This window comes from Propithecus coquereli, unplaced genomic scaffold (assembly GCF_000956105.1).
Source record: "Propithecus coquereli isolate 6110/MARCELLA unplaced genomic scaffold, Pcoq_1.0 Scaffold748, whole genome shotgun sequence".
Classification (NCBI taxonomy): domain Eukaryota; kingdom Metazoa; phylum Chordata; class Mammalia; order Primates; family Indriidae; genus Propithecus; species Propithecus coquereli.
Genome location: NW_012153596.1, coordinates 774329 through 789012, shown reverse-complemented (window position 1 = coordinate 789012; position 14684 = coordinate 774329). Strand labels below are relative to the sequence as shown.

At 44.4% G+C, this 14684-nt stretch overlaps 1 protein-coding gene across 3 annotated transcripts in view; it reads left to right on the top strand.

Annotated features, from left to right (window-relative positions):
* MECP2 (methyl CpG binding protein 2) overlaps window positions 1-14684 on the top strand; it is a 57619-nt gene that overhangs the window by 20991 nt on the left and 21944 nt on the right. The window contains exons 2-3 of one of the 3 annotated variants that reach the window (XM_012662032.1): window positions 10845-10968; window positions 11533-11632. The exons of 1 other annotated variant lie outside the window; for it this stretch is intronic. In XM_012662032.1, the coding sequence (XP_012517486.1) occupies window positions 11613-11632 (20 nt within the window). In that variant the 5' untranslated portion in view covers window positions 10845-10968; window positions 11533-11612. Of the gene's footprint in view, window positions 1-10532; window positions 10969-11532; window positions 11633-14684 lie in introns of those variants that run through there. One more of the 3 variants, XM_012662030.1, reaches the window with a different exon arrangement.

Sequence of the window (14684 nt, the reverse complement as noted above, 5' to 3'; positions counted from 1 at the left end):
CCTAGCTCACAGCAACCTCAAACTCCTGGGCTCAAGCGATCCTCCTGCCTCAGCCTCCGGAGTATCTGGGACTACAGGCATGCGCCACCACACAACCGGCTAATTTTTCTATTTTTAGTAGAAATAGGGTCTCACTCTTGCTCAGGCTGGTCTGGAACTCCTGAGCTCAAGCGACCCACCTGCCTCAGCCTCCCAGAGTGCCAGGATTACAGGGATGAGCCACTGCACCCAGCCCAACCTGATGTTTAAAAGGGGGAAAGATTTTGAGTGATGACTAGTATAGCCATGAAAAAGTACTCAACATTGGTCATCATCATCAGAGAAATGCAAATTACAATAAATTGCAACTGCAGTGAGATACCACTGCAGTGAGGTACACCCACCGGAATGGCTAAAATTGAAAACTGACAACACTGATGTTGCTGGGAATGTGCAGTGGGGCCAGATAGGAAGGAAACTTTTTGTGGCTATGGTGATGTCTTTTTTTTTAAGAGACAGGGTGTTGCTCTGCCACCCGGGCTGGAGTACAGTGGCAAAATCAGCTCACTGCAGCCTTGAACTCCTGGGCTCAAACAAAGTGATCCTCCTGCCTCAGCCTCCCAAATAGCTAGGACTACAGGCGTGTGCCACCATGCCCAGCAGTGGTTTTTGGTTTTTTTAAAAATTTTTTGTAGAGACAGGATCTCACTATGTTGCCCAGGCTGGTCTCGAACTCCTGACTTCAAGAGATCCTCCCGCCTCAGCCTCCCAAAGTGCTGGGATTACAGATGTGAGCCACCACGCCAGCCCATAGTGATGTCTTTTATTTTGTTAGGAGTTTGGGTTACACAGCTGCATGCACTTGACAAAACTCATCAGATGGTACACTTAAGATGTATACATTTCAGCCAGGCATGGTGGTTCATGCCTGTAATCCTAGCACTTTGGGGGGCCAAGGCGGGACAATTGCTCGGGGCCAGGAGTTTGAGACCAGCCTGAACAAGAATGAGACCCCCCCGTCTCTACAAAAAATAGGAAAATTAGCCGAGCATGATGGTGCGCACCTGTAGTCTCAGCTACTTGGGAGGCTGAGGCAGGAAGATCACTTGAGCTCAGGAGTTTGAGGTTGTAGTGAGCTATGATGACACCACCGCACTCTAGCCCAGTTAATAGAGTGAGAGACCCTCTCTCAAAAAAGATTTGTACATTTCACTGGATGTAAATTTTACCTAAAAAAAAAAATGAAAATGAACTTTCAACTCCTAGTTAATGGTATGCATACAGAAGTGTTTGGGGACGAAGTGTGCTGGTGTATGAACTTTTAAACGCATCAAAATGGATTGATAGGCCGGCGCGGTGGCTCACGCCTGTAATCCTAGCATTCTGGGAGGCCGAGGCAGGCGGATTGTTTGAGCTCAGGAGTTCGAAACCAGCCTGAGCAAGAGCGAGACCCCATCTCTACTAAAAATAGAAAGAAATTAATCGGACAACTAAAAATATATAGAAAAAATTAGCCGGGCATGGTGGCGCATGCCTGTAGTCCCAGCTACTTGGGAGGCTGAGGCAGGAGGATTGCTTGAGCCCAGGAGTTTGAGGTTGCTGTGAGCTAGGCTGACGCCATGGCACTCTACCCCGGGCAACACAGTGAGACTCTGTCTCAAAAAAAAATAAAATAAAATAATGGATTGATGGATGGATAAATGATAATGGTAGAATCTAGCTGAGCATATGGCTGTTCTTTGTACAATGTTTTCAGTTTTCCTATATGTTTGAAATTTTTCTCTGTAATATGTTGGGAAAAGTAAAGTCACTTGGAATAATTCTTGTCTGTGTTATCAATTTGATATACAGTTAGATTTATTTGTTTTCTGTTTTGTGGTTTGCTTTTTCCCCTCTTTATTTTTGGATTATATAAAGTATTTCAGTGATTCAAAAGTCAAGCCTAATTTAATATGGGAAATTGCTACTTCACCCAGCTTCTGTTTAGTTAATTGTGGGTTAACAAAAAGTTATAGTGTAGTAGTGATTCTTTATATTAATTGCCTGTATGCACATAAACAACATGCATAGTTTTCACGATTCTTTTCTATGTTTTATTCTGATTATATTTGTCAAAGTGTAGTTTGATATCCGTTGAATCTAATAAAACATGCTTGAATTTTTAAAAAGGTTTTAGCTGGGTGTGGTGGCACACGCCTGTAGTCAGAATATTTTCTCATTGTAAACAGTGGCATACTACTGAGGAGGCTGAGGCAGGAGGATCACTTGCGCCCAGGAATTTGAGACCAGCATGGGCAACATGGCGAGATCCACCCCCATCTGTATTTTAAAAAGAAAGAAAAAAAGATTTACTTGGACAAGTTGCATTTCCATCTCTATCCCCTTTGTCCTATTTTTCTTCATCCCTTATAGATGATCATTTTTATTAGTGTCTTGGTCATCCTTCTAATGTTTCCTTTTGTAAAAATAAGCTAATAATATATGTATTATTTCCCCATCTTTCTTACACAGAAAGTTAGTGTGCTGGATATACTGTACCATATCTTGTTTTTATTTTGCTTTCACTTAATCTGTCCTAGAGATTACAAACCCCCCACCACTGTAAGCATGTAGATCCTCCTTTTTTATGCCAGTGTGGAGCTCTTCCTTCCTCATTTTTTTTTTGTTCCCATTGCACAGTCTCCATTATATAGATAAAACATGCTTTAGTTGAACAGTTCCCTATGAATGGATGTTTGGGTCCTTTTTAGTCTTTTCTTACTGGAAACAACGCCACACTGAAAAACCTGTGCATGTGTTGTTTGGTATTTGTAACCCATTTTTGATCTCTGAGCTCTTTTGTTGACTGTTTCTTTCTTGTTTATGAATGTTTCTGTTTTGACTTTATGGCTTTATTATCTTCTAGGATTTCTCTGAGGATATTATCTGTTTCCTCTAGGGATAGAATTGGTCTCTTCCATAATGCTGGTTCTCTTCCCCCAACCCTGGAGAGCCTTTGGGGTTGGGGAGAGGAAGCCTGGGTAGCTGGCATACTGTCCCTGCTCTGCTGTGGTGGGATCACCTGTTTCCTGCAGAGTGCGGTTTGGAAGAGGAGATCTGTGGGGAGACAGGGCAGGTTGGTAGGTAGACTCTGCTTTAGGGGAAAGAATATAAGAGTCATTCCCACCGTAGGGACCCTCAGAGGCCAGAAGGAGGTGGGCGTCCCCTGGGCTGCCACCAGCTACATCAGCCTTGGTGGGGAGGAAGGGAAGGTTCTATACATTGATTTAGAAAAGACCCTTTGATTTCTTGCCTGAGGAAGGAAGTGGCACCTTGTCATTCCAAGTGTGCTCTGTTGACCAGTCCCAGTAGCATCAGCCTCACCTGGGAGCTTGTTGGAGGTGCCCTGCCCCAAACCTTCTGGATCAGGATTGGCAGTCAACAAGTCCCCTCGGGTGATTTGTGTGCAAATGAGAGTTTGAGGGACACTGCTTGCCCCCTTGTCTGGTCTGGTCTGAGAGCCTCTTTGGAATTCTGACAGGTACACGGGCTCCCGTCTTCTTTATAGTTCCTTTGTAGTACATTCTACTCTGTTCCATTAGTCAGCATGTTCCTGCCTGCTTTCAGCATCTAGAAATTTGCTGAACATATCTGTTTGTGAGTCTCCTCCTGCTATTGTCTCTAAAGTTTCTTCCTTTATATATTAGGTCATTAAATATGAAATGTTCGATTTCGAATCAAAAGTTTATTAAATCTCAAATAAGAAGCAGTACAATTAAAGTATGCACCTAAACTATTGACACAGTTTTGTCGTCTTAACGGTAACTTGTTTATGCCAGCAGCAAAGAAGCCTGGAGAGCGAGTGGCGATGAAATCGCAAAAGGTGTGTTCCACAGTTTGTTAAGAATTGGATATTTTTCCTTTCAAGAAGTGGTCCAAAGCCTGGAAGAAGTGGTAGTCAGTTGGTGCAGGGGCTGGTGAATACAGTGCATGACAGAGAGTTTCCACGTCCAGCCTTTGTAGTTTGAGCAGCATTGTTTGTGCAACATGTGGTCAAGCATTGTCTTGCAAGAGGATTGGCCTATCTCTATTGACCAATCTCAGCTGCTTAATTGCAAGCATCCTCATCGTTTCATCTGACTGGTTGCAGTAGACATCTGCTGTAATCAGTTGACCAGGTTTCATGAAACTGTAGCGGATAATACCAGTGCTGGATTGCGAGACACCATTAGCTTTTTTTGATGAATATTTGGTTTTGGACTGTGTTTTGGCACTTCATCTTTATCCAACCATTGTACCAAAGGCTTGTGATTATCAAAAAGAACCTATTTTTCATTACATGTAACAATATGGTGTAGAAATGGTTCACCTCTATGTCGTGACAGCAAAGAAGGTCAAGCTTCGGGATGATTTCTCTTCTGATGCTCGTTTAATTCATGTGGTACCCATCTATCCAGCTCCTTTACCTTGCCGATTTGTTTCAAATGGTCCCATATTGTTGGAATAGTAATGTCAAACTTTGCTGCTAATTCATGTGTACATTGAGATAGGTTTGCTTCCATTATAGGTTTCAGCTCATCATTATCCACCTCGGTCACCCATGTGGTTCATTTTCAAGATAAAAATCACAAGAATGGAACTTTTCAAATCACTGACATACTGTGTGTTCGTTAGCCACATCCTTCCTAAACACTTCATTGATATTTCGAGCTATCTGCACTGCATTGGTTCCATGAGAGAACCCATATTTGAAAATAACATGAATTTTTGACTTACCCATGGTTTCACAGAAATTTCTCTAAAAGGCCAGGCACAGTGGCTCACACCTGTAATCCTAGCACTCTGGGAGGCTGAGGCAGGAGGATTGCTTGAGGTCAGGAGTTCAAGATCAGCCTGAGCAAGAGTGAGACCCTGTCTCTACTAAAAATAGACAAATTAGCCAGGCGTGGTAGTGCGCACCTATAGTCCCAGCTACTTGGAAGGCTGAGATAGGAGGATTTCTTGAGCCCAGGAGTTTGAGGTTGCAATAAGCTATGATGACGACACCGCACTCTACCCAGGGCGACAGAGCAAGACTCTGTCTCAGGAAAAAAAAAGAAAGAAATCGAATCCCCTCCTCGCTCCCTTCTTCATAAAAAAAAAGTTTGAAAAAATTTTTTGAAAGATAATCACAAGCCAAACCATGCATTTGAAAGACTGAGGATGTACCTTCACAATAAAAATAAAACAGGAAGTGTCAAAGTGAAATGTCAGAGATATCAACTATCAAACTTAGTACTTAAGGAAATCAGACATTTTATACTTAATAACCTAATATGTCGGTGCTTACATTTCTTTGAGGTTTGAAGGGCCAGGTAGCAAATGCATGTACACAGTTGGCCATCCTCTAGTGAAGCATTTTAAGCCAGGAATAACACGCTCCGTTTACGTCTAAAAACTAGCAAGAACCCTACTTATAATATAGTGAACTTAATTAGAGATAATGGGGACAGAAGCCAGATTGGAGTGGAAGGTAAGGGAGTGGAGACTGGGTGTAAACAAAAGTTTTGCTGTGATGAGGACCAGAAAAATGGAGGCGGGTGGAGGGAGATGAGGGTCTTTTTCAGATGAGTGGATATGAGAGCATGTTTGCATCCCTCTGGGAATGGCCCAGTAGAGAGGGAGCACAAGAAGGAGATGAGGACCTGGAGGAGCGGAGTTTTTTCATGGCAAAGGGTGGGGATTAGCATCCAGAGCAGCCACGGGAGGATGAGCTTTGGGCAGACACTTCCTCTTTGGTAAAGACAGGGAGGGTAGAAGCCATACGGACCATTAGTTAAAGCTCAGAAATCTAAAGAGTATTAGAGCTCAAGTAGAAGCTGGTGAGTTTATCAGATAGTCAGAACCAAGTACCCCAAACCAGGTGGCTTACACCAGCAGCAGCGTATTCTCACACAGTGCTGGAGGCCAGAGGTCTGAAATCAAGATGTCACTGGGCCCCGCTCCTTCCAGAGGCTCTAACATAGGATCCTTCCTTGCCTCTTCCAGCTTCTAGTGACTGCTTGGCAATCCTAGACTTACCTTGGTTTGTGGTCACATTACTCCATTCTCTGCTTCTGTCTTCACATGGCCTTCTCTGTGTCTTCTTTTCTGGATGCCTATTATTGGATTAGGGCCCATCACAAATCCAGAATGATCTCATATCAAGATCCTTCACTTAATTACATCAGCAAAGATCCTTCTTCCGAATAAGGTCACATTCACAGGGTCTGGGGGTTAAGATGTAACGTACCTTTTTGGGGCCACTGTTGAACCCACTGTAAAAGCCTATCCATTTCCAGGATAGATGGGCTCAAGGAAAGGCCAGGAGACCCCTCAGAACAGTTGTTTTCACTGGACTCCAGGCTATAAGCAGATGGGCAGTGGCAGTCAGTCCTACTCCATATATAACAGCGTGACCACAGTAGTTGAGCCTGAGTAGGCTTAAGTTCACAGTAGACTTAAATGAGATGCTTACCTCATCCTATGTAGTCCTAACACCCATATAACTCTTGGCTTTGAGTGACGATGCACGCTTTTGTTGGGTTGCCATAGTTCAGTAGATATAAAGAGGACAACCCTCCTTATTTGCTGGAAAGTTTGGTTAAAATCAGGTGTTCCCTTGAGTCCATTGTCAGATTTCTCTTGTACCTTGTTCTATGACTATAGACATGGAAACAAAACATTAATAAAAAGTGAAAATACTTATGATTCTGCTCTTAAAGACAACTTTTTAAAGATGCATGTGCTGTGAAGGCTAGCACATCTTTTTATTCTTCTCAAAGTCAAGCAACTTTTGCAGTGGCTAGTGCTGGTGCCAGAAACTTTAGCCCTAATTATTTTATCTTTTTTGTCATCTGCAAAAGCAGAGATCCTCCTATGTTTCCAGGTCACTGCTTCTAGTACCCGACTCCAATAGTCCTTTGCCCTTGTGGGCACCTGGAATCCATTGATGGTTCCATCTTTTCTCAGGCCTTGCCTCCCTTATATCTTCACTCATCTTCTTCCCAGCTTAAATGTCAGTCAGTCGTTACTGCTCCCTGGCATACCACCTCAGCATCGTTATAATTCTTGCTTTGTTATAGTCAGCAAAGCCCCAGCCCTGGTGAAACTCGGTCATCTGCCTGCCCCGAGCTTGCTCTATTTTGGAGCTGAATATGACCTCAGACTGGTCCCCTTTTAAGTTCATATCCATTCCAGGTGAATTTCACTCTACCCAGCTGGCCAGCATACTGCAATTCCCTCTCTTTGCCTTTCCCACCCTCCTCCTCAGCTGTCACACCTCAAAGCTGATGTCTCAGTTCTTAGTTCCCAGAGAGCACAGAAGCAGTCGCAAGAGAACATCTCCAGGCCGGCATCTGCCCCCTCGCTCTGCCTCCCTCCTGCTATCAGGGAGCCCCTGTCCTGGGCCCACACTCCCTCCCATTCTGAGGCATCTCTCCAGCCCTCTACCATGTTCTCCCACGTCAGAGATCCCTCGCTCGCTGCTGGGTCCTTCCCATCACCCTAGAAGCCTGCTGCTCCCAACCCTACCCTTCCAGCTTCTCTGCTTCCCTTTACCAGCAAGACTCCAGTCCCTCTCTCCACACTCTCTTGACCAGTTAGGCCTTTGCTGCCACAGCTCTGCTAGGCTGCTGTGTGAGGTCTCCAGTGATGACCTTCATGTTGTTAAATCTGCAGGCTGATTGTCACTTCTCTTCCTGGACCTGTGTGCCTCTGTTGAACCCCATATTCACGTGAGTCAATCTCTTCCCTCCCTTGAGTCTCTGCTCTGATGTGCACCTTCTCAGTGGGGCCTACCCTGGCTACCCTGTTTTTTCCAAACCACAGTTCTGTGTCCCCATCTAACAGAATATGTGACTGACTGTGCTTAACTGTCACCCCTGGAGCAGAAGCTCAGTGGGTTAGGGTCATCCACCTGATTCACAGATGTAGCCCAAGTGCCTGGAATGGTGTCTTGCATCCGTGGGTCCTCAGGAAGTCCTGGGTGAGTGTGTGACTATCTATTCCTCAGTCTTCCTCTGCTCCCCATGTGATGTTAGAGAGCCTCAGGCTCAGATTTCTCTTCTTTGCACTTACTGCCAAAGTGATTTTCTCCAGCCTCATGGCTCTCCATCCCATTTATAAGCCACTGGCTCCCAAATTCATGTCCACAGGCTGACCAGGTCACTGGAACTCCCGATCCTTCCCATACCTTCTCTTTCCCTGATCTTCTCCTTTCCCTTAAATAGCAACTCCATCTCCCTGCTCCTCAGGCCAGAAACCTGGTATCCACTCCAATTGTCCACAGATCCTGTTCACTCTACTTGCAAGATAGATCCAGAATCTGATGCATTCTTCTCACCTCCACTGCCCCTGTCCTGGTCCAAGCGTCCTGTTGCTGCCCTTGTCCCCTGGTTCTCTGCTCAGTCCTACAGCATGCAAGCCAGACTGTGACACTCTTCTGTTCAGAACCTTCCATTGGGTCCTGTCTCACTCAGAGTCACAGCCCAAGTCCTTACAGTAGCCTACAAGGCCCAGTGGTGATCACCTCTCCTGCTGCTCTCCCATCACTCACCCATTACAGCCTCACTGGCCTCCTTGCTCCTTCCTGCACCCTTCAAGTACACCCCTGCCTCATCGCCTTGACCCTCACTCTGCCCTCTGTCTAAGGTGTTGCATGGCTCCCTTTGTAGTTTGTTTTAGGTCTACTCAAATGTCACCTTCCAGTATAGCCCTCTCTGACCACACCCCAGTAAATTGAAGCCTGCCTGCATTCCACCAGTTCCCTTTGTCTAGCCTAGCACTTGTCACCTTCTGCGGTAAGCTGTTTTACTGGTTCGCTTTGTTTGTGCTCTCCTCCTCCCCCTACCCATTCCAGAATCTGAGCCCCATGAGAGCAGAGATTTTTTTTTTTTTTTTGCCTCTTCCCTGCTATATCCCCTGAGCGTAGAATCATGCATATTTATTAAATGAATTGATAAATTCTGCAGTGTGAACCTGCCCTAACATTTTGTCTTATAAGAAGGGCAGAAAAGAATGCAGCCTGCACTGCTGACGTTGGCTCATCAGCTTCTACATGGCTAACAAGAACAGTATTGTTTATGGGCTAACCAAGCCTGTAGTCATGAGTCAGAAGGTACACAGAGAGGGCAAATATGTGGAGTTTGAGCTACTTTTGGGGGGTTTGCAGTTATCTGAAAACATGGAACACATCAATGAGAGTCTAAATAGCACCCACACATTTCCCCCTGCTTTTTAAACATACCTCCTTTATGAATGTATAATTTAACAGCACAGTTTCCCAATGCAGCTTTGCAAAATAGGAGAAATGAATTTTAAAGGCTGTCAGGTGCCTTTGCAGTCTGTGGCTTTGTATTTGTGTAACATTTGTGTTTTGCCAACAGGTGTACTGCTTAAAGTACCCATGAGAATGGCCTGCATGGTTTTCCACTTGACTGGATGGGACCTTAGGAACCGATTATTGAGAAGAGGCTGACACTACCCACTCTAGCTCCCCGGCCTCAGGGACTTGGCCACCATCCCTTCACTGGGCCCTCACTGACCCGTGCAGATACGTTTTGCAGCCCCTATAGCCAAAAAGGACAACAGCTTTCTGGCATGTTGTTTTTTCCCTAATGGGTTATGAGCTCCTTAAGCACAGAACCATGTGTGACTCCCCCGGGGCAATCCTCGGTGTAGCATAGCACCTGGCAAGTCAGAGGTGCCCAGTAACTGAGTAAGGAGCGAACAGTTGATGAAGCCTCTCCTGGAATGAGAAGGGGCAGGATTTCTGGGCTCATTCACACAGAATCTGGTCGTTGACATCTAAGTATGCCTGTCACCTGTGCCTGGTGTCCATGTTCACTCAGTAGGCTTAGGCTGCTCGTTTCACTACTAGGTGGCTATAATTCAGGAGAACATTTTCTATGCTGTGGCCAATTGAACTTTCTGGGTCTCAGCAATTTGAACCATGTTTTGTTTTTGTTCTGGTCAGAAAGGAAAGGAAAGGAATCTGGTATTGTAGGAGGTGATGTGTTTTGTAATTACTTCTAAGTTTTTTATATTTTTGCAATGAGGCAGGTTTGCTTTGAATAAATAATGCCGTGAGCTTATCACATAGAAAGGCATATGTGTTGTGCTCAGTACATTCTGAATTATCTGGGTTTATTTTTGTCTCTCGAATTTACTTATAAACAATTCAAAGGCTGCTTTTTTAGCTAACAGAAATAGGAAGAAAGAATCTCAGAATCTCTTTTGTCATTTTTATCAATGGCTTGAGTTATAGTGATTGTGGTAACTTGGTAAAAAAGCAGTGTAGTGAGTAAACCTCATATATGGTATATCATGAATATTTTGTTGACTTTTTGACTTCTGACCATCTTGATACCTTATTTGTATTGAAACAATCCCCCATTGTGTATATTTTGGGTAGGAGGCAGGTAGACCCTAACTTCTACTTAAGAAAGCCTAAAGACAGGGTTGGGGGCTTGTGTACTTTTTTCTCCATGTGCCATGAAGTCTGGAAGTAGGTTGTCCATGGCTACTGCAGTGGCTCTGGAAGTATACAGGATCCAGGGCCCCTTGGTGGGTGACTTCTCAAGGTTGCCTCGTGGTTGCAAGATGGCAGTTGCAGCTCTAGCCATTGCATCCACCTCTCCAGGTAGGAAGGAGGAGGGCAGAGGGGAAGGGCAAAAGGGCACTTGACATCTCAACCTCCAGGCCCATTTAATAAATTCCATTTCCATCTGCACATCCATCATCTTTTACTAGGTAACAAACAACTCCAGCAGCTAACTGGCTATAACAGCAATCATTTATTTCTCACTCATGGGTCTGGGTCAGCTGCAAGATGGGGTTCAGAACTGTTCTCAAGCCTGTCGTTCCAGGACCCAGGAGGGAGAAGCAGCTGCCAGGGGAAGTCTCTTCGTAGGCGGAGGTCAGGAGCCCAAGAGGAGTGAGCAGAGACACAGAGGCCTCTTAAAGCCTTTTCCTCCCCCAACCCGTCAACACGTGAGCAAGCCCAGAGCCAGTGGGTGGGAGGTGTGCTCCACCCATAGTCAACAGGTCAAGAACAGGCATGAAGGAGAATGGTGAACGGGAGTGCACTCTACTGCCATCTCATTAGCCAGAACGTAGTCCCATGGTCTGCTGGGAAGTGGGAAATAAGTTTCCTTAGCCAAGTATTCGTAAGGCAGATGGAGAACGTGGGTTTTTTGTGGGGAGGGGGGCAGCTGGCAGTGCCTGTCACAGGAGGATGGATGTATTCCCTTCTCTTGTTCCCTGGAAGCTTGGGGATGGCAGTGAGGCCTAGGCTTGGCCAAACCCATTCTGCCCTCAAGGACTTTGACTCTTGAGGAATAGTAAGGGATTAATTAGTCATGGTACTAGCACCTCAAGTCAGGAAGCCAGCAGCAGTGGCTAATGTCCAGTGATGATGTGGCAGTGGTGCCCAGGGTGGGTGTCCCAACCAGATGGTCCCTTTAATATAACCTTGGCTGTGTTTTCAGTTGTGCAGCCTCTTCTATTTCTGCTGCTTTTCTTAGCACAGTTCTCAAGTCTTCTCTCCATTTCCAGATCTGCTGCCCAAGAACTCCTTTGTGATTGAAGTTAGCCAGAGTTGATTTCTGTTGCTTGCAACCCAGGACCTTGATGCAATGTGCAGGGTTTGGGCAAGGTAAAAACACACTTTCATGATTTTACCTCAAGCATAGTGGATGAGTTTAGGTTTTTTGAGCCATGTTAGCCGTGGAATTAAATCCCAGCTCTTTCACCTTGCTGGGGATCTCAACAGTCAAGTCACTCACCCTCCTTGAGCCTCAATGTTGCCTTCAGTTAAATACTGTTTATGTGTGTTGCTGAGCATTCAGTGAGATTGTATGTAAAGTGATGATTGTGAAAGTATTGGGAAATAACGTGGGAAAATGTCCTGGTCTAAGCTTTTTGATTGGTTCTCTGTCATTTGGGTGATGGGATAATTTAGGAGCACTGTGATAGCAGCTCAAGGAGCCCTTCTGGAAAGAGTGTGAGGAAGGGCAGGGATGAGTCTGAAATGTTTGGCTTGGGAAAAACAGTTTGGCTGCAGGTCACTATCCAGTGAATCATCCTGGGCTTAATGCCTCTGGGCAGTGGGTACAATTATCTTGGGCTATTCAGTAGTCATTATTATGAAGTACACGTGGGCAGATTTTTAAATTTCCTTCTCAGTCTAGACTTGAATGCAACAGTTCTTATTGCTAACTTACCAGTAGTCACCACTAATGAACAGAGAAGATGAACAGGAAATTCATAGAAGAGATACAGATGGCCAATGAAGACAGGAAAAGAGTTCTGCCTCTGTGCAATTAAAGGGATGCAAATGAAAACAAAAAAAGATACCCTTTTTACCTACCGAATATGTGAAGATTAAAAAGAATGCAAAGACCCAGCATCAGCTGATACTCATACCTGCTCCTGCTTCATAGCTTGTTAATGGTCTGCTTGCTCTGTACTGTGCCAGGCCAGCCTCCAGGACACAGCCAGGTGAGGCCTTTCTGTGTATACAGGTACATTTGGATTCATTGTTGAACAAGTGACACATGCATATGATTCATAATTCAGGCATTTCAGACCCAACAGTGACACTCGGAGCAAGGCACAGTGGCACTGCCTGTAGTCCCAGCTACTTAGGAGACTGTCATGGGAGGATTGCTTAAGGCTGTAGTATACTATGATTGTGCCTGTGAATAGCCACTGCACTCCGGCCTGGGCAACATAGCATGACCCCGGCTCTTTAAAAAAAAAAAAAAAAGCGACACTTGGTCTGAGTGTCCCTGTTGCCCTGGTCTTCCCAGCCACCCAGGCCCCTTTGCAGAGAACAGCTGCTTCCAGGCTCTTGTATGTGTCCTTTGAGGTGTTCTGTGCATGTACAGGCACATCTAAACCTATTTTTATTTTCCCCACACCTGCTTGGGCTAGTGTGGAGTAAGTTATATTTTTTTCTAGGAATTTGTCCATTTTGTGTGACTTACTAAATTGACTAGCATAAAGTTATTCATATTATCATTTTTAAAACATTTGTAGCATCTGTAATTATGTTACCTTGTATCTTCTCCTTTTTGCCTTCTTTTGGTAGAGGTTCATTGGTTTTGTTGATCTTTCAAAGAGCAGACATGTAGGCATTATTATCCTGCATTACTCCACATCTGTTTTCTGGTTCATTAAGTTCTGCTTTTATCTGTCTTAATTTTTTTTCTGTGCTCTTGGAGTACATTCTCTGTTTTTCTAACTTCTTAAATTATAAATTTCGTTCATTGATTTTTCAGCCTTCCTTTCAAGTATAAGCATTTAAGGCTAACCCTCTGGAACTACTTCAACAGTATCCATCAAGTTATGATATTAATAATATTGCCAGTTTAAGTCAGCTCAAGGGGTTTTTAAATTACCTTTATGATTCTTTCTTTGACCCACAAATTATTCAGAAATGTGTTTTTAAATTTCCACACACATGGGTTTGGGTTTTTTTTTTTTTTTTTTTTTTGAGACAGAGTCTCACTGTGTTGTCCGGGCTAGAGTGAGTGCCGTGGCGTCAGCCTAGCTCACAGCAACCTCAAACTCCTCGGCTCAAGCAATCCTCCTGCCTCAGCCTCCCGAGTAGCTGGGACTACAGGCATACGCCACCATGCCCGGCTAATTTTTTCTATATAGTTTTAGTTGTCCGAGTAATTTCTTTCTATTTTTAGTAGAGACGGGGCTCAGGCTGGTTTCGAACTCCTGAGCTCAAACAATTCACCCGCCTCGGCCTCCCAGAGAGCTAGGATTACAGGCGTGAGCCACCGCGCCCGGCCCTGGGTTTGGGTTTTTATCCTAGTTAGTTTTTTTTTTAAAATCAACTTCTAGCTAAATGGTACTGGGGTCCAAGAACTTGGTCTGTGTGACATCAGTCCTTGCAGTTGGTTGAGAAGTGCTTCATGACTTTGTCTACAACCAGCAGACAGAACGTGCCACCACCAGGTGTGGGTGCAGGATTCTACATATGTTCATTTCCTCGGTGTTCATTGTGCTGTGAAAATATTTCTCTTCTTACTTTCACTTTGCTTATTTATCAACTGCTAGGGAATATATTAATAGGTTAAAATACCCTACTGTGGTGGTGGACACATCAGTTTTCCACACAGCTTTGTTAATTTTTTGTTGTCTTATTTATTTTGAGGCCATGTCTTTAATTTTCTAAACAGTTTTATCTTCCTGGTGAATTGAACCCTTTGGCATTATGAAGTGACGCTCTTTATATTTAAAAATGCTTTTGCCTTGAATTTTACTTTGTCTGATAGAAATAGCACTGCACCGCCTGTGTTTTTGATCAGCAGTGCCTGGCATATCTTTTCCCAGCTTTTTTCAGTGTCTTTATGGGTTAAGTGTAGCTCCTGAAAGTGGCAAATAACTAGATTTTTTTAAGATCCATTCTGTTTTGTCCTTTAACACCTATTTGATTACTGATGTATTTAGATTCATTTATACCATCCTATTTTGTGCATTCTGTTTTTTCAACAGTTTAAATATTTTTTATGTGTGTTGCTGAGCATTCAGTGAGATTGTATGTAAAGTGATGATTGTGAAAGTATTGGGAAATAACGTGGGAAAATGTCCTGATCTCCCAAGTCCTTACAGTAGCCTACAAGGCCCAGTGGTGATCACCTCTCCTGCTGCTCTCCCATCACTCACCCATTACAGCCTCACTGGCCTCCTTG